This window comes from Marmota marmota, unplaced genomic scaffold (genome assembly GCF_001458135.2).
Source record: "Marmota marmota marmota unplaced genomic scaffold, marMar, whole genome shotgun sequence".
Taxonomy (NCBI): Eukaryota; Metazoa; Chordata; class Mammalia; order Rodentia; family Sciuridae; genus Marmota; species Marmota marmota.
The window spans coordinates 977,942-997,447 of record NW_026000058.1 but is presented as its reverse complement, the minus strand read 5'-3'; the positions used below and the strand labels follow the sequence as shown (position 1 = coordinate 997,447).

At 43.6% G+C, this 19,506-nt stretch overlaps 2 protein-coding genes across 3 annotated transcripts in view; one reads left to right on the top strand and one right to left on the bottom strand.

The window, feature by feature from the left end:
- The window catches only part of Lix1l (limb and CNS expressed 1 like), a 152,047-nt gene that overhangs the window by 105,093 nt on the left and 27,448 nt on the right, over positions 1-19,506 (top strand). The gene's annotated exons all lie outside the window — the stretch shown is intronic.
- Polr3gl (RNA polymerase III subunit GL) overlaps positions 10,389-19,506 on the bottom strand; it is a 13,053-nt gene continuing 3,935 nt past the window's right edge. The window contains exons 2-8 of one of the 2 annotated variants that reach the window (XM_015507062.2): positions 14,586-14,755; positions 14,098-14,227; positions 12,522-12,590; positions 12,109-12,165; positions 11,830-11,903; positions 11,594-11,707; positions 10,389-11,127 (exon numbers count right to left, since the gene is read on the bottom strand). In XM_015507062.2, coding sequence (XP_015362548.1) covers positions 11,041-11,127; positions 11,594-11,707; positions 11,830-11,903; positions 12,109-12,165; positions 12,522-12,590; positions 14,098-14,227; positions 14,586-14,711 — 657 coding nt within the window. In that variant the 5' untranslated portion in view covers positions 14,712-14,755 and the 3' untranslated portion in view covers positions 10,389-11,040. The remainder of the gene's footprint in view (positions 11,128-11,593; positions 11,708-11,829; positions 11,904-12,108; positions 12,166-12,521; positions 12,591-14,097; positions 14,228-14,585; positions 14,756-19,506) is intronic. The other variant, XM_048813915.1, reaches the window with a different exon arrangement.

Genomic DNA, 19,506 nt, shown 5'->3' with positions numbered 1-19,506 from the left:
ATATATATATATATATATATATATATATATATATATATATAGCATATATATAAAGCTATTGGGGTTGGGGTTGTGGCTCAGCGGTAGAATACTCACCTTCTACATGCAGGGCTCTGGATTTGATCCTCAGCACCACGTAAAAATAAATAAACGAAATAGAGGTATTAGGTCCAACTAAAATAAATATTTTTAAAAGGTATTAAAAATAATGTGAATTGAATAGAAAATGAAATTGAAAAAATATTTTTTTCACTTCAATCTTTTTTTTTTTTAATCTTTCATTCTCCATAGCTCTTTTGCTTTCTTCTCTTGGCTTGCTCCCTCCTTTTGAAACAGGATTGAACTAAGGATGCTTTACCACTGAGCTATACCCCAGCCCTATTTTGTGTGTGTGTGTGTGTCCGGTCTCTCTAAGGCTGGCTTGAACTTTCAGTCCTCCCGACATAGCCTCCTGAATCTGGGTTTGCAGATGAATGCCACCTTTCCTGGCTAGCCATCTGTTTTTCATTACCATTGTGTCAATCTAGAGCTCTCCCTGTTGTCAGGGTGACTCTCACCTGAACTCCTCCCCCTCTTTTTCACCTGTTTAAAAATTTAGTGGCTCCTCCCCTTTTGAATCTGTGATCAGGAAACTAGGTCAAAGTTGATGGAAAAGTTTTTTCTGCAGCTTGTTTTCCAGGGACTAGGAGGGTGGAGCAAGGACTAGAGCCGACCAGAGAGCAAGACAAAGGGATAAAGAGGCCCAGGCGCTCTAGGCAAGTGGCTTGTGCACACAGTCTGGCTACTGGTGCAGACAAGCAGCCTGTGCACACAGTCTGGCTACTGGTGCAGACAAGCAGCCTGTGCACACAGTCTGGCTACTGGTGCAGACAAGCAGCCTGTGCACACAGTCTGGCTACTGGTGCAGACAAGCAGCCTGTGCACACAGTCTGGCTACTGGTGCAGACAAGCAGCTTGTGCACACAGTCTGGCTACAGGCAGGGAGAAGATAGACAATCTACACCCAAGGCCTCTTAGAGACTGGGTCCTGAAAGGGCCAGAACATATGCATCTCCTCCTGATACCCTAAAATCCCTAATTCAGCACTGTCTTAAAAAATTATCTATATGATGGACACGTTCTGCATCTGTGTTGTCCAGTATAGCCACTAGCCACACGTGGCAATTGAACTCTGAAATGTGGCTACTGTGGCGATGATCTGAATTTTAATTTTTTTCAATATAGCTTCATGTGACTAGTGACTCTATATTCAGCAGCACAGCAAAATCTGAGGAAGGAAGTAGCTAGAACTGCTCCCTTAGAGGAAACCCTCCCTCCCTTACAGCACAAAGGCCCCTCTCTACTTCCTTTGGCCTTCTCTGTACAATCTCTACCTCAGCCAGGACGTTTTCTGCAGGGGGTAACTTGTACACTTCCCTGGGTGTCAGCCCAGCATTGGAATGGGTGGTTAGGGGCTCTTCCCATGTTCTCTCTCATGCTGTTTATTTGTTTCAGCAGTGAGTGAACTCAGGGGTGGTCAACCATTGAGCTATGCCCTCGGCACACAAATCCCCACCCCCGTTTTTTGTTTGGGGCCGTGGGGGGGTACCAGAGATTGAACTCAGTCCCCTCTTCTTTTGAGATAGGGTCTTACTAAGTTGTTGAGACAGGCCACTGTGCCCAGCTCTGCCTTCAAATTTTTTAAAGAGCTGTAACCTACACATACAGCCATTAGAGGAGATTTAGTTCTGAATATTATGTATTCATCAGGTCCAGTCTAGTATAGGAAGATCTGAGAAAAGTCAGAAAGAAAATCATCTAAAGTAAGAAAAAGCTAAAGAAAATGAAAATCATAAGAAAGAAGCACGTACTTCCTGACCAGGGTCTTTGTCTCCCATGGCTACTTTGAACAAACTGGAAATACAAGAATCTAATTTGGTTGGGGCACTGAGGAGGCAAAGTGTGGAGAGAGGATGTGACTAAGGATATGGTCAGTAAAAACCATCGTATAGAAGTTGATTTTGTGGAGTAGGGTGAAGAAGAGGATCTTTTCACAATTCTTTCAATAGTCTATAGACCCCTCCTAGAATTCTTTTCCTGGACCACATCGAGGTGATAGAATGCATAAAGTAGACATGGAATGCTTTACTGATCCTCCAAAGGCCCCAGTCCCTGTCCTAAAAACCCATGACCACAATAGTTACAAAATGGGAGATCAAAAGATTTTTCTGTTCTCCATCCACCTCCATTTTCTTTTTCTTTTTTTTTTTGGGGGGGGTGGGGTGGGGTACTGGGGATTGAACCCAGGGGCACTCAACCACTGAGCCACATCCCAGCCCTATTTTGTATTTTATTTAGAGACGGGGTCTCACTGAGTTGCTTAGTGCCTTGCCATGGCTGAGGTTGGCTTTGAACTCGCGATCCTCCTGCCTCAGCCTCCCAAGCTGCTGGGATGACAGGCAAGCGCCGACGCCCCGCCTCCACTTCCATTTTCTAAACTGAAAGTTTCCTCTCAGTGATGGCTACAGATCCAGGTTTGCAGATCCTGGTCCAATAGGTGAGTCTAGAACCTGGAAAAGGTTCAGGGATTAGGCCTCCTAACTATTCAGAAGAAATAGTAGGTAAGCATGTGGACCCTAGAGCCAAACTTTCTAAAATCAAATTCTGCTTCTACCACTTGACCAGCTTTGTGACCTTAAGCACCTTGTTTAACCTCTCTATGCTACAGTTCATTTGTAAAATGGGGGATTAAATAACCATGTTTACCTCAGAACACTGTTGAAAGGATTAAAAAAGTATGCATTATAAGGTCCTTGCTTAGCATCTCCACGCCATCTTAAGTGACAGCTGCCATTTTAAGGAAAAAGTTTCACTTTCCAGCCCAAAGGCGTTTCTGAGAAAGGCTCACCACTCCCTCCTACCAACCCAACCCTTACCACCCATATTAGGGCCTGCCCAGCTCTGATTCCTGAGCCTCCCTATAAAAATCCAGAACCCAAGCCTGCGCTGCCTCTCTCTCCTGTAGAAAGATGGCCTTCATTTGTCAGCTCTGAGGAACAGACTCTCTCTTGTGTCTCTGCCTGGTCTCCATCTTTCATTTCTCACTTACCATCTCTCGTTCCTCACTTTCCCCTCACACATGAGCAGTATCAGCACGACGTCAATTAAGTGTTTTTTATCTAAAATAAAAGAGGATTTCCTTCCCCTCTGGGGGCAGCAACACAGGGTACAGGAGCTGACTTGCCTGGAGTTCAGGTGGCAGGGGGGCGGCAGGGCACCATGGGGACTCCCACCCACCCTGGCGCTGACTGGGCCCTGTATATCCCACCCCCCACACCAGCATCTCATAATAGAGCTCTGGGAGCACTAAAACTTTCTCTTTCATATTCCTATTATGCTTTATAGGCCTGTCATCCTCTGGAAATTAACTGGAAAAAAATTTTTTTTGCAGTACTAGAAATTTGAACCTAAAAGAGCACTCCACCTCTGAATTATATCCCCAGCGTGTTTTTTTTTGTCGTTTTTGTCTTGTTTTGTTTTTTGCTTTGAGACAGGGTCTCACCAAGTAGCCCCAGCCTGGCCTGAGAGTGTGATCCCCTGCCTCAGGCTACCAAGTAGCTGGGATTCCAGGAGTGTGCCACCGCACCCTGCTTGAACCTTCTTAACTCTTCAGTGCACAGCAGAGGGGAAAAGCTTCCCACCGTTTGAGGTGATAAGCTGAGGAATAGAGAATACTGGGCATACAATGCAATGCTGCAGTAACTCTTAGATTCCTTATTTGAACATATTACACGTCTTTGATCTTTTTTCCTGAAGTGGCCTAGACTGCTTAGCACAAAGGTCGGCAGCAGCAAGACCATCGATGAGCTATTTCACACTGTTTCTATTCAATCCTGACCTTTCCCTTGGCTTGACCCTTTCCCGCCCTCTGCTGGACCTGTTATGTAAAGAGAAAAGAATGAGCAGACTGGAAGGCTGAGATTCTTCTGACTACCAATTGATTGGCCATCTCCAGGCAACAGAGTGGTGGGAGAAGGAGGAAGATGGGAGGTCATGGGGACAGGGTTGTGAATTCCACGTGCCCTGAGACCTGGGATGTCGAGCAAGTTTCATTCTCAGTCCTTTTTGGGTGATGGAGCTGCTGACTAGATCTCTCCAAGTCAATCAAATGGTCAGTAAACAGATTCTTGGAAATATCTGGCGAGGTGCTCAGCCTGGGTATTTTTATCCTCCTGGACAGATGGTCAAAGAAAGGATTTCAGTTGCTGGGAGGGGAAGGAGAGTTTAGGGGCATGAAAATTGTGATTTCCTTATATGGTTCTGTGACTAAAGACCCCTCTTTTCCACCTCACCTGTCTAATTCCCACTTCCTCCTTCATCCACCCAGACTCATGGTTAATCACTTGTCCCTTGTTCTGTTTCTATTCCTGGTCTTTCAGGTTTGCCTCACCTCTCAGTTGCAGAAACTTTGCGAGACAGGGTTGGGTAGGGACCAGTGTTTCCTGTCCTCCCGGGAGGCTCCTCTACAGTCCTCCCTCCTCGGGCTGCCCTGCGGGAGGGCTCCAAACTCTCCTGCAACTTCATGCACCCCACCGGTCCCAACCCTCAGGAACATAATCTAAGACCTTGGAAACATAGGTCTGGGCTTCATATAACTTTGGAAAGTAGAAGAAATGTTTGTGGAGGTCAGAGGGGTTCAAAATGGTGACAGAGTCTGACCAGGCACATTTTTCTATCTCTGGTTTTGGCAAACTTTGTCACCTAGGGGCTGGAAGGGCTAGGACAGAGACAGCTCATTGGCGAGGCTGTGAGTTCCGTTTCACTGTCAGGGAGGTCTGCACGTTAGGGAGGAGGTAGGGAAGAAGTGATAAGTTACCAGAGTTCCTCATTCGGGGCTTCATCTTTCTTTGGCCTTCTCTCCAAACTTTTCTTCCCTTATTTTTTCCTATAGCTCAGCTTCTCTGATATAATCCACGCTGCTTTGTGGGTGGGGAAGGCTATTCCTGACATAGACGCTCCAAGGTTAATGGGAACCCAGTGGGGAGGTAGAAGCAGGGAAGAGAGATTGCCCTGTGGTTCATGTCGCTCCTCCTGTCTTGATTTTAGCTGAGGTCGATGAACTGAAACACAGCCGGAGGAAACTCTGAGCCAGAGGCAAACTGAAGTTTTACAGGCTGCACCAGCTTGCAAACATTTAGACACGATGCAGTTTCTTTCTAAAAATTTAAATTGGTTGTGAACCTTTAGAAACCAGATTTCAGGGATGGCAATTGAGCTCAGTGGTGGAATGTCTGCCTAGCATGCACAAAAGCATTCAATCCCCTGCACTGTCAAGAAACAATATAACCAAAACAGATTCCACTCAAACCTACTGTCAAACTTCTCATTAAAAGCCTCCATGTTTGGTAATACTGAGTCACATTCGTTCATTGCATCGATCCAGGAAAATTCTGATTAGCCAGTTCTCACCTCCCTCTGTGGCATCACCCTACCCAATTCATCTCTTCATACCTGCCCTCTGTCTGCTGTTTAAGTTTGTCTAGGGTTGTCATTGCTGCTCTAAGAATTTCCTCCAGAGGACTTCTAAGATTTGGGATAGTGAACCATTCTCCTCAGGGCTCTCATAGGAGTCCAAAGTAGACCTGTCACAAGCGAGAAATGTCTTTGATGTGCTTATTTTGTCTTTAAAAATGCAAATTTTGATTTACATTACATAGCATACTTGTGTTGGTTTCGGTATAAAAAGTGATTTGTCTCTCACCAAACCTTCAAAGTAAAACTGACACTAAGGAAGATATGCCAGGTATATTCTGTGGCTCCAAATAGTTCTTACCACATCCTCCCATGGAAAAACCAATTTAAGCAGCACAGTAGAAAGGCATGAAGCAAAGAGAGACATGGAGAGACAGACATGGGGAGAGATTCAAGATGGGGAAATTATTTTTTTGTAAGACAAGAAGGAAGGAGCCTGAGAGATCAGATCTCCTTCCGGTCCTGAGCCACCCCTGCTTGCCTGGCCCCATCAGCTTCTGTGATGTGTGCAGACATCCCTGATGTCTCTGCACAGGTGTTAGAGTGGTAGCTCGGGGTGGAGAGCAAGACCCAGGACAGGAGCCAGGCCCAGGCGTCAGGAGAGAGGCTCGGGAAAGGAAATGGAGTGTTCAGAAAAGGGCTGGTCAGCATTTCCCCTTTCTTTAAGGTCCATCTCTGTTTCACTTCCTCTTACCACCCTACACGAGAAAAACAAGGGAGAAGCATTAACTTGATGAGGGAATCTCCTCTCCAACATGGCTATGTCTCTGGCCATAGCTGAGCAAAAGGAGGATGAAAACCAGGGTTTCTTTCTCTGTCCAAATGAGGCTTCAACTATTCCTTCCAAGAAGAGAAAGACCTCAAACCTGTGTCCCTGACTTTGGTGGGCTTCTTCCTCCTCCCACCCTTTTCAGAAAGACAAACATAGGTCTAACTGACCCCCTCTATTCTAATACTACCAATGCTGTTCTGAGTGTAGTAAAGTGCTAGACAGAATTTGGACATTTCCCTTCTCTACTGTACACCAAGAGAAAAGGAAACACGGGATGGGGACAACTGAGGAAGAAGCAGAGGTCTAAACTTGGGGAACATAGTCCACAGTGAGGCTCCCGAGAGGAAGGGACGTTTGAGAGTGGAAAATAGTCCTAGACTCCAAGGTCATGGAACATTGGTCAGGGTCCACTCTGGATCCCTTCCCTAGCTCTTGGAGTTCAAGGTCCTGCAGTTAGGGATCAATCAGCATCTCCCCACTGACTCCTATTAGGGTTGTGGTAGAGCCTCCCTTCCTTTTAGGTTTCAAAGAGGCAAATTTAGGGGCTGGGGGTGTGGCTCAAGTGGTAGCGCGCTCGCCTGGCATGCGTGCGGCCCAGGTTCGATCCTCAGCACCACATACAAACAAAGATGTTGTGTCCACCGAAAAATAAATAAATAAATATTAAAAAAAAAAAGAGGCAAATTTAGGTCCGTTGGATAGGCAACGCCCTTTCCAAGATGATGCTAAAAAGGTGAAATTTCTTATTTCCTGATTTGTGATCCCAAATAACCTTGGGGAATAGATGGACTTAGTAGTGTGAAGGTCAGTAGAGAAAAGGTTACAACTGGTTTGGCCAGATTATCTAACTGAGCTATTTCTGTCTAGCTCAATTATCTTCTCTGTCCACAGGCCAGATGAGATATTTGAGAAGGATAGAGAAGACCTTACCTGCCAGCCCCTTCCTTGGTTAGAAATCTTAATAGTCAGCTTGATTTGAGTTGGGACTTGCAGGTTGTGACCTTGAACTCTAGGGATTCCCCCCCCCCATTTTTTTTTTTTTTTGGTTGTTGTTAGTTGACGGAATTTCTGATCTCCCTGCTACTCTTGGGAATGACTGGCTAGATGCCTGAGGTATCTTTAGCCAGCCCAGGCCAAAAATAAGGTGGGAAAATCCAGAGGATAGAATGTGTTTAGCAAAAGCCAAACACATCCTGCCTTTGTTCTCAGAGCCATATGGACTCTTGCAGGTGGATCAATATCAGTACTACTGTGTGAGAGCTGGAAGGGTTCCCAGAGGACACGTAGTCCAAATTCACGTATCAGAGTGAGGAAATTGAGGCATGGAACTTTCACATGATTTTTTTCAGGGCACAAAACTATGAAGTAGTGAAACTAGGACAATAAAATAGTGCTTTGCCCAATTGAGATGGCATTTCTTCCCTTGAACTTACCTCTTAGTCAGCCTGTGCCTACATGCCTCCCTTTCTTTCTTTCAAAGTTCAAACAACAATAAAAATCAATTAAAGAAAACAACTGTCTTTTTCTTTCTAAATCATGGGCACTCAATCACCTTATCCATTTGACTCTCCAATTTTTTTTTTTTTTTTTTGTACTGGAGACTGAGAGACTGAGCCCAGGGGTATTCTACCACTGAAGTTAATCCCTTTCCCCTTTTATTTTTTTTATTTTGGGACAGGATCTCACTAAGTTGCCCAGGCAGGACTTGAGCTTGAGATCCTCCTGCTTCAGCATCCCAAATCGCTGTAATTAAGGCATAGCCACCATACCCAGGTTGACTCTCTAGTTTTTTTATTTTTTTTGGTCTCCACTCCCATCCTAAGTTGCAATTTTTTTTTTTGAGAGAGAGAGAGAGAGAGAATTTTAATATTTATTTTTCAGTTTTTGGCGGACACTACATCTTTGTTTGTATGTGGTGCTGAGGATCGAACCTGGGCCGCACGCATGCGAGGTGAGCTCGCTACCGCTTGAGCCACACCCCCAGCCCCTAAGTTGCAATTTATATCGAGGTCTCCCATTCAGGCCTCCTGCAAACTACTTTGAGTACCTATACTTATTGCAGACCTGGTTCTCAAGTTGCCTGCCAAAGTGGGAGAGGACCAGGAAGGTAAGGGATGGAGCATGGGTAGGGAAAAATAAGATTCTTGTCATAGAACCTACTCTGCCTGGGCCAGTGTGGTCCAGGTTGTGGGCATGGAAACCATCTCCTCCACACAAACAGGCCCTAGCTGACCACAGTACAGGGCTGACAAGCACTGTGTGAGTCCTCTGCAAGTGTTCCTCCAAGGGAATGGCAGCTCTGTGTACTTGGCTTTGGACTGCCCGCCCAGTAGTACCTATGGTAAGTCGGAGAAAGGTCAATGGAAACACTCTAGCTTATGCCTGGAATCTGGGGAATCTGCCGGGTCTCCTGTCTCTGGCTTTGCCCAACAAGGTCACCTGCCAGGAAGGGCAGGAGGCCAGACAGAGTAGAGTTCAAGAATCTTTCCGACACTTTGTCTTTGAGGCAGTACAACTGATCCCAAGTGGTCATTCCAACCTTTGTCCTGCTTTCCCCAGCTTGGTGAAAAAGGATGTGTGCATGTGTAGAGGTTCAGGTGGGATAGGGTTCAAGCTCTCCTCCACTGTTTATTGTCCAGACTCTTTGTTCCCAGACTAGGTTACACAGGATTTAGTGAATGGCTCTAACCCACCATAGCTACAGATATAGTGGAGCAGGTTAGGACTGCGGGGTGTGTGCAGTGTGTATGTACATATACAGAATATGGTAAAAGGCAAAAAATTCAGGGTCTTTTACTTTTGTTTTCTGCTGAGCTCTCCCTAATCAAAATCATAGGCTGAAATGTAGTCATGAAAAACCCCAGTGACAGATCCCCTGCCTCTGCTCCACTCATACAATACCTCAGAGAACTAGGAAAGAAAACACACCAATCATCACAAATTGCTCAATAACTCTGGAATGTTCTGTTTCTATTCCTGTTCCCTTTTCTATTTTCTTGGCTGCTTCTATCTTAACACTACCACGTTGAAACTACACTTTGCTTTCTAATATTTTTTAGTTATAGGTGGACACAATATCTTTATTTTATGTGGTGCTAAGGATCAAACCGAGTGCTTCACGTATGCTGGGTGAGGGCTCTACCTTTGAGCCACAACCCCAGCTCCTGAAACTAGAGTTTTAAGGGGCTTCCCTCAATGAAGTCAAAGCTCCTCTTCATGGTTTACAAAGGGGTCAGAAACATCAGACCTCCGATTACCAATCTCTACCACTTGGTGCTACAGGGAATGGCCTGCTTAAATGCAGTTGGGGAACTTCCTGAAGGTTCTCCTACAAACACCTTACGACTTTCAAATGCTCAGTAGGGCCGCTATTATAGCAACCCAGATATGTACGCTCCTTTCCTTATTCAGTTCCTATTCTGGACATGCAGTTTACTCGTGACAGCTGCGTGGCAAGTAGCTGGAACCAATCAGCTCTTCTAAGGCTTCTCAGAAGCCAATCAGAGTCTAGGGAAGTGACCTCACCCAGGGGAGAGCTGTGTGGGCGAGAAAGCATCTCTCAGAGCTGACTGTCCCTAAGTCACTCCCTTCCTCTCCACCCTCCTTACTTCCTGTAAAGCAATACCGCCTACACCCCCTCCTCAAAGAAGGGAATGAGAAGGCTAGCTGAATTCTACAAATTGAAAGACCAAAAGAGAAACTGTGGCTTCTCCAAGCGGAGATTAGGATATTTAGGGAGCTCCCTCTGCATACACATTCTATTCAAAGTGGGGTCTCCAGGGACTAGAAGAGGACTGAGCATGTGGAACAACAGTCAGCCCCGCCTCTCCCCCCACGTTTGGCTTTCTTGACTCTCCCTACAAAAATAGCTGTAATCATTCTTTGTAAATAAGGGCATGATCAAGGTCAAGTGTGGGAAAGCGAGGGCCTGTGTCCTTGTGAACACATGTGAACAGAGGTGATCACGTAGCTCTGACCTAAAGACCAGAAACTCAGAAGCTGGCCAGTCTGTTCAGAGTATGGGCTAGTCTCTGCAACTCGCCCCCAGTCCTGTAGATGAGTTTCTTTCTTTTAAGTTATTTTAGTTGTAGATGGACACAATATGTTTATTATTTGTTTATTTATCTTTATGTGGTGCTGGGGATTGACCCAGGGTCTCACACTTATACCACCAGCCCCTGCAGGTGAGTTTCTGAATATTCCCTGGCAGGGCTAGATAGTGAATATGTGTCCCATCTGCAGGTGGGAGGGAAGAAACAAGGGTCAAGAAGGCTACAGCACCCAGTGTACCCACTGGACTCTTGTCAGGTAGAGACAGGTTCAGCCCAGCATCCCCTTCAGCCTTTCACCAGACATCCTTTTGGAGACAGATAAAAAACATTTTATTTAAAAATATAAAATTGGTCTTATTCCTCCTGTTCCCACCCCCAATTATGTACACACACAAAAACAAAACAAAACCTAAAAATCAGGTAGTGGTATGCATACAGCTATCTCAGCTCTAACCTGGTTATTCTTTCCATTCTTCTTTCCCTTCATTGATACTTGCCCCTTTCCCCAAGAATCAGAGTGATACAAAGTTTCAGAAGAAGAGGGGTAAAAAAGAATGCTATGGGTCATCATTCCTTCTCCAGGGACTGAATAGGTAATGTGGACTCTGACCAAATGATTTCTTTTGTCCACAAAACTAAATAATAGGGACAATTATTCCAAATCAAGAAAAATATGAGGGCCAGGGTGTTGTTTCAAGCTTTTCTTCAGTATATAGCCTCATCCATATTGTCATCACTATCACCCCCAAAGTCCTCTCCATTGTCAAAATATGACATGATATAGTCAGTTTCCTGAAATGGAAAAAGAGAAGTGAAAGTCAGGCATGCTTCAGCATTCTCCTTCCTCCCTCTGTACCAGGACCCTTTACTCCCAATCACCCCACCCAGGTCTGGAGCATCCCTTCTAGCCGTAGCTGTTCTGCCCTACTGGGGACTGAACCCAGGGGTGTTCTACCATTGAGCTACCTCCCAGGCCTTTTTATTTTCATTTTGAGACCAGGTCTTGCTAAGTGCTAAGTCTGGCCTTGAACTTGTGATCCTCCTGCCTCAGCCTCCTGAGCTGCTGGGATCGCAGGCGTGTGTGCCGCAGTTCATTTTTGAGCACAGCCTGGGGACACACTAAGTGAAGGGAAACCCCGTCCTTCAGTGGCATTTTCTCCTTTGGCCCTGTAACCCTCTGAGAAGAACATCTGCAGTGTGAAGAGTTGAGAATCCAGAAAGGAAGGGAGGGGGGACTGAAGTGGAAGGTCCCTGTCACCTCTTCATGCTCTTCTTCATCGTACTCCTCTTCTTCTTCCTCTTCCTTTTCTTCTTCTTCTTCTTTCTCCTCATCTTCCTCTGAAGTCACTTCTTCCTCCTTTTTTTCCAAGGTCTCATATGAAGATGAAGAGACTCAGATTCAGTTCACAGATGGGAAAAATCAAGGCAAACATGTGCCAAGAGACAGAGAGTAAATCTAGGGCCCAGGAGCTCTCTACTGACATTTTTCCTCACCTCTAATTTCTGTATTGTTTCTTCTTTATCTTCTGTGGTCTTAGGGGGCCTCTTGGGGAGCAGAATGGTGGTCCCTGGTGGGGGGATTGAGAGGTGAAGGGTCAGAAAGCACATAGTGGCTGCCGTCCACTCTACTCTCCTGCAGTGAACATGTCACTCTGCTGCCCTCATGTGGCCATCATGACACCTAACAAAAACTCTAGGACCAGATAGGAATTAGGAGAAAAGACCTTTTAGCGGACAGAAGAAACTTCTCCCTCCTTTCACAGATACACTTACTCTCCTTCTGTAGTTTCCGCACTCGAATCTTTAGCTCTCGGGGTAGACGCCGCCAATCTGGGAATGATGAAAATGTGAGTGTCAACAGGACCCTGCCTGGAGTCATCAATGAATAATGAATGACTGCTATTAAAGGAGAAGAGGGTTTTTAAGGACAGGAAGGAAGGATGGGGTTGGGTTAAAGTTTCTCAGGACAAAATTGAGGGTTAGATGCCTCCTGAGGAGTGAGGGTTACTTATGAGATTTTTTGGGGACAAAAATCTTAGAGTGTTTTGAAGCATATGTAAAGTTCTAGTTTGTAGACGCTACATGGGGAAGGGAATACAGGGACATTTGGGTGAGGGTGGGGTGGTGGTTTGAGGCATATCAAGCATTTAAAAGAAGGGCAGTCAATGAAAGAGCTCACCACCTACCAGGGTTCCAATCAATGGCACTGTCAATTGGTCCTGACATCTGATATTTGTCTGAATAACGTTCCACATCTGAAGAGTCAAAGGTCAAGGGTCAGAGTTTTATTTCTCTCTTTTACTTCTGAACTGGAGATTGAACCCAGGAGTGCTTTACCACTGAGCTACATCCTCAGCCCCTTTTCAGTTTTTATTCTGAAACAGGGTCTCACTAAGTTGGTGAGGGTCTTGCTAAGTTGATGAGTTTGGCCTTGAACTTGAGATTCTCCTGCCTCAGAATCCAAGTCACTGAGATTATAGGCATGTGCCTCCATGTCTGTCTCCTCCATATTTTTTAATGGTGCATTATCGCACATAATGGTGGGATTCATCATTACACATTTGAACGTATACATGCTACAATAATGTAATTTAACTGATACCACTCCCTAATATTTCTCCTTGCCCCACCCTCTTTCCTCAACTCTACTGATCTCCCTTTGATTTTCTTTTCTTTCAATATTTTTTTAGTTATAGATAAACACAATACCTTTATGTATGTATGTATGTATGTGGTGCTAAGGATGGAACCCAGGGCCTCATACATGCTAGGCAAGTGTTCCTCCAAGGGAATGGCAGCTCTGTGTACTTGGCTTTGGACTGCCCGCCCAGTAGTACCTATGGTAAGTCGGAGAAAGGTCAATGGAAACACTCTAGCTTATGCNCCAGCCCCAGCCCCAGCCCCTCCCTCTGATTTTTATGAGATCCTATCACCACCTTTCTTTTCCTTTTTTCTCTCTAGCTTCCACATAAGGGATCAGGGTTTATCCCTTAAGAGCCCTTAAACAGGATTGTTCCTGAGGGTTCACCCTTTCAACATTAAGAAATGGTCAACCTTCTCATACCAACACACAGCCCAGGGAGTCAGCTTCAGTGAGGACCTCATTACCCTTCTAACCTGCCCTTCTGCCACCTGAAATTATGACGATATTTCTTTTTCCCTTAGCTCAAAGGCATTACCATATTAAGAGATAAAGTAGTGAACTGGAAAGTATACCAAGCAAGAAACCTGTGTTTCAGTCTTTTTCTCCTTGCTAACAGGGTTAATTTACAAAGTTTTTCACCTCTCTGAGCCCCAGTTTTCAGGATTCCAGCAGAAAAGCACCAGCTGTCAATACACTGAAACACTGTACTTGCATACCAGTTGGTAAGGGGTCACTGCCCCAAGCCTTCCACGTTTCCTCTTTTAGTTCCCCCTTACCTACCTCCCTGTGACCCACAAGCCAGAGGGTTACTATTTTACCTAGGAAGGATGCTCAAAGACCCTGCATCCTTCTGATTGTTTGGGGCTTATTAAATTTTGCTGAAAATTTAATACACACCTCATTTATACGTATGAAATGAGATCTTGATACTTAACCTCCCACTGTCCCAGGACTATTGTAAGACTCAAAACAAATCACACTGAAATGCATTTTGGACACAGAAGTGATCACCATCATCTCCCTAGTTAGTGTACTTCCCCTAGCTCCCGGTGGTGGTGCTGAGCACAGGCACCGCCCATGGGAAGCTCTCCAAACGTGATGCTAGCACGTCAACTGACCTCTCTTGGGAACAGCTGGCCGGATGAAGTAGGGAAGCTGCCTCATGGCCCCTCGTAGCTCCTGCTTCAGTGCCAGGACATATTCCCCTTCCTCTCCTGAAGGCAGAGGTACTGGGCGGAACTCCAAGGGCTAAGCAGGCAGGAGCCATGATCAGTTCAGAGAGAAAATTCTGGAGGACATACTTATGAGAGCTTCTTGCCTCAATTTAATCCAATGCTCCCACTGAGTAAGCAGAGGCCAAAAAAAAAAAAAAAAAAAAGGGCGCACACCCCAGCATTTTGAAAGCTGGGAAGCTGTGAGTATGGGAAGTAAGGAGAAACACTTTTTTGGCCTAAAAAACATCCCTGTGAGTTCAAAGTATAGAGACAGGGTGGAGGGTGGGGAGGGCAGGGAGGAGGTCAGTTTTATGGTGGCCCAGGAGGAATCTAGGGTCAGGTAGAGTCAGCCAGGGCACATGGGAGTCATGGGAACGGAGGGGAACACTCACAGGGAAGAGTGGAGAAGGCTGTAGGGTGGGTGGGGGCAAAGCATCCCCCTTCCCAATGCCCACGGCCTCCATGTTGAAGGTCAACTGGCCCCGGCCACGACCCCGGCCCCCACCCCGGCTGGCCATGGTGGAGGGGGGGCCTGGATTGTCAGAGATCCAGTGAGAAAAACCTGATGAAAACAAAAACAAAGAGAAACAGAAGCACCACAGAAGAGTCAGGAAGCGAAGGATTGGGCAAGGCAATCTTCTTTCCCTGATACCTGAAAAGTCAGTGTCACTGAACAAGTTTTGACCATGAAGACACAATGTCAGGCAGGGTATTTCTGGAAATCTAAACATGGATGAGACACAGTATTAACAGAACAGATAACTTTAGTTAGTCTAACTGCTACACAAAGGAGAAAGTGACTAGATGTTTGGATGAAACTTCCATAAATCCCTAAGACAATTTGGGGTATATCATTACCTATATTTCTACATATAATTTTTTAATTCTTTCTCTCCCTAATCTTCAAACCTAACCAAGTCTGAATTTAATCCACTGGAATGCATTTCAGCAAAACGTTCATTAAGTATTTAACATGTAAAAGGTAGTGTGCCAAGCACTGTGGGGACACAAGAATGAATCGAATCACCAGAGGAATCTCGTTGTCAACCACAGGAAGAAAGACATAATCAAAGTGATCTTATTTATTCATATATTTATTTATTTATTGTAGCACTGAATTGAACCCAGACACACTCTACCACTGAGCTACACCCACAGTACTTTTTATTTTTTATTTTGAGACAGTTTTGGGAAGTTGTCCAGGATGGCCTTGCTTGCTATCCTTCTGCCTCAGCATCCCAAGTAACTGGGATTGCAGGCATGTGCCTCTGCATCCAGCTCAAACTGATCTTTTGAATAGCACTTGTAAGCACACAGAAACTTGCAACTGGAAAGACCCTTAGAAGTCATCTAATCCAAACCCCTCCTAATGTACAACTCCACTCTGTAAATTACTATTCAGTTTCTGGTGGTATTTTCCTAAAGAGAAGATATGCGTTCTTCCCCCAGGTAGCTCCTACCAGTGTGAATCAACTCTAATGAATAGAAAGTTTCTCTTTGCACTGAACTGGACTCTGCCTCTTGCTATCAATCCTGAGGAGCCAGTCATAGGTAGCTAGGCTATAAGCACACTCAATAAGCACCAATAAGCACACTCAACACTCCGATCTTGGTTTCTAATACCATTTTCCCATTAAAAAAAAAACAAAAACAAAAAACAGGGCTCCTAGGAGAAATGGTTGAATTTAGGACTGGGCAGGAAAGAAATAAAATGAACCAGGAATATTTCAAGATGCCAGAAAGTAAGGAAGTACTCCACAATCATACACACACATTGATGGGGCTGTCAAAGGGGCATGATATCCAACTAAAGGAGCTCCTAATGGCCAAAACTGGAATAATTTGAGAAATGACATAAATTCATATTGGATTATAACCTCAAAGTATAAAATAATTATCCATGAATCTATAAGAGCATAAATGACTGAATATATTAATACATGGGGGAGAAAAGACAAATCTTTCGTGCAAAATTCCAAAAATAAATTATGTAGATACTCCACTCTAAAAGGGAGAGGAGCATAACTCCTCATTCCTTAATTGTGGACTATATATAGAAATTTTTGTTCAAAACCATTTGGAAAGCTAGAGGGTAGGAAATGACTTTACAATAGAGAGATGAACAAGTATTACTTCAGCCAGGTGACCAAAGTCAACATCATCAACTGTAATCATGTCGACACATGTGTCCCTAATATGATATGATAAAATGGTACTCTTATCTCTGTGATTACCCCTCAAAACCCCACCACCTCCCTAGGTGCAGTGATGCACCTGTAATCCCAATGACTCAGGAGGCTAAGGCAGGAGGATTGCAAGTTTGAAGCCAGCCTCAGCAACTTAGTGAGACCCTGCATCAAAGTAGAAAATTTAAAAAGGTTGGGGATGTAGCTCAGTGGTAAAGCACCTCTGAGTTTAATCCCCAGTACTGGAAGAAAATAATAACGACAACAGAACAACTCATGACTTTAGTCTGATATGAGAAAAACATCAACTTCCAACAGAGGGTCATCTTATAATACACCAGACTATTACTCCTTAAAACTGTCAAGGTCATCAAAAACAGGAAAGTCTGAGAAACTGTCACAGCCCAGAGGAGCCTAAGGAGACATATCAACCAATATCCTGATACATGAAAAGAGTGTGTGTGTGTGTGTGTGTGTACACACACACTGACCTGCATAATAACATATCAATATTGTTTCATTAATTGTAACAAATGCACTATACTAATGTACAATGCTGGTAATAAGGAAAGTATGAAAGTATGTGCCAGGAACATATGGGGAACTCTAGATACTATATGCTTAGTTTTTCTGTAAATCTAAAACTGTTCTAAAAGTAAAATCTATTTCATTAAAGTGAGTAGCAACTTGAAATTCACCAAAGATTAGTTGACGAAAAAAAGACAATATGTAGAAAATAATTTGTTTTGTCAAAAATACATACAGACAAATAAATTAAAAAGTTGTTCTTGGGGCTGGGGCTCACCTGGCATGCATGAGGCCCTGGGTTTGATCCTCAGCACCACATAAAAATTAAGTAAAGATATTGTGTCCATCTACAACTAAAAAAATACATATTTTTTAAAAAGTTGTTCTTGAAAGATATACACTAAAAATTAACATTGATTTATTTGAGGTGATGGGGATTTTTGTTTTAGGTATATGGATTTAAATGTTTTCCTTATACTGAATAAATACTGCTTTTGTAATGATAAATTTAAACATACTTACCAACTAGTTGGTAAGATTAATAATCTGTAGCTGGAAGGAAAAGATGGGAAAATGTGTCTGGGTAATCCAGAAAGTTTTAAGCCTAATGTGAGGGAAAAATGATATTGTAGCACTCTTAAGAGAAAATCATCCCTTTTTACAAAAATATTTGTGTAGTTGTAGATGGACACAATACCTTTATATTATTTGTTTATTTTTATGTGGTTCCTGGGAATGAACCCGGTGTCTTATGCATGCTAGGCAAGCGCTCTACCACTGAGCCACAAACCCAGCCCCAAAATCATCCCTTTTATTTACTGATTATAGAGGTAAAATGCATTTATTTCAGAAAATTTGGAAACATAAAGATATAAAGAAAAATGCCCATTATTTCATGGCCCTAATATTAAGTGGTAAGTATTATTAATATTTTGATATGTACTATTTCAGTTTCTTTCTCTGTGTGTATATACATACATGTGTATCTTATACAGAAATAGTGAGGAAAAAATTACATAAAAAATATGAGGAAAAAATTATATCTCTTCAGAGAGAACATACTAAGGGAGGGAGGGTGTCCTGGAGACTAGAGAGAGAATAAGAATTTCTCATTGTATCTACAGTCCCTTTCAAGGGAAAAAGCACTGGTTTAGGGACCCTTCTGCTTGACAGACAATTCTAGCAGAGGAGGTGGGAACTGCACTGATTGCAAAGCAGTGAGGAGTCAAGACAAGGCCATGAGCTTGGAGGTCGACAAATCTGACTCCATTTCCATTTAAATGAGTGATCTCCAAGGATGCTGGGAGCAAAGGCTCAGAGAGAAGACAAAATTTATTTACTCTAGACTATAAACTGGCAGTTGGAAACTATAAACCATTCATCTCCCCGTTCAGCTCAGAAATCTGTAATGGGTCTCTACGTACTTAATACGGGGATAGAGCCTAAATTCTTGAGGATATTTAAGGTCTCCCATAATCTGGTTCCAATCCGCTCCCCTTTAACATGGACCTTCTCTAGTGCTTACCTTGTACTCAGCCTTCCCGCAAATGATAACATCTCATATATGCTATTCTCATTCCCAGTAACGCACAACTGTGTATTGTGGTACAAGTTACTAAAAAGAAAGTTGCAACAACACATACAGAAAAACATCAACATATACATCAGAGATGACGAAGGCAGTTAACTGTAGGGAGTAAGAACATGGATTTGAATCCCAGTTTTGTCATTTCCTAGGTATAAATGTTAGCAATTTATTTATTATCTCCAAACCTGTTTCTTCATCTATAAAATGGCGCTAATAAATACTATAACCTTAATTCATTCAATAAATATTTACCGAATGCCTATTATGTACCAGGCATTGTTCTAAGTGGTAGTGATATAAAAGTGGGCAAAAAGGACCAAAAACAAAAAACAAAACTGCTGCTCCCACAAGGTTTAAGTGGAGTTTATTCTGGTGGAGTAATAAGCCTATATATGATTATTTCTGGTTTGTTTGTTGTGGTACTGAGAATTTAATCCAGTAGCACCACTACTGAGCTACTTCCCCAGCCGTTTGTTTTTATTTTGAAACAGGGTCTCATTAAGTTGTTAAGGCTGTCCTCAGAGTTATGATGCTCCTGCCTCAGACTCCCAAATTGCTGGGATTATAGGCATGGACCACCATTCCTAACCTATAAATGATATTTCAACCCATTAAACTGTGAGATCCCTAAAGGAACTGATCCAGGGACTGAGCCCCTAGGCACTCTAATATTTGCAGTTGATATATTTGTCATAAATAAGGTAAAAAGTCAACACTGTTATTATATTATATTTCTTGGGAAACCTAATAAAAAAAATCATCCCAACAGAAAAAAAAAAAAAAATGGGCAAAGAAGATGAACAGGCAATTGACCAAAAAAAAAAAAAAAAAAAAAAAAGTCAATAAAGTGGGCACAGCTCAGGGGTAGAGCACTTGCCTAGCATGTGCAAGGTCCTGGTTTAATCCCCAGAACCAACAAAAACAAAAATCAACAAGCTGGAAGGAGTTAATGCTGTTTCCTCCTGTGCGACATTAGGTTCATCTACATATTTTTGGTCCACGGTTCCTGGC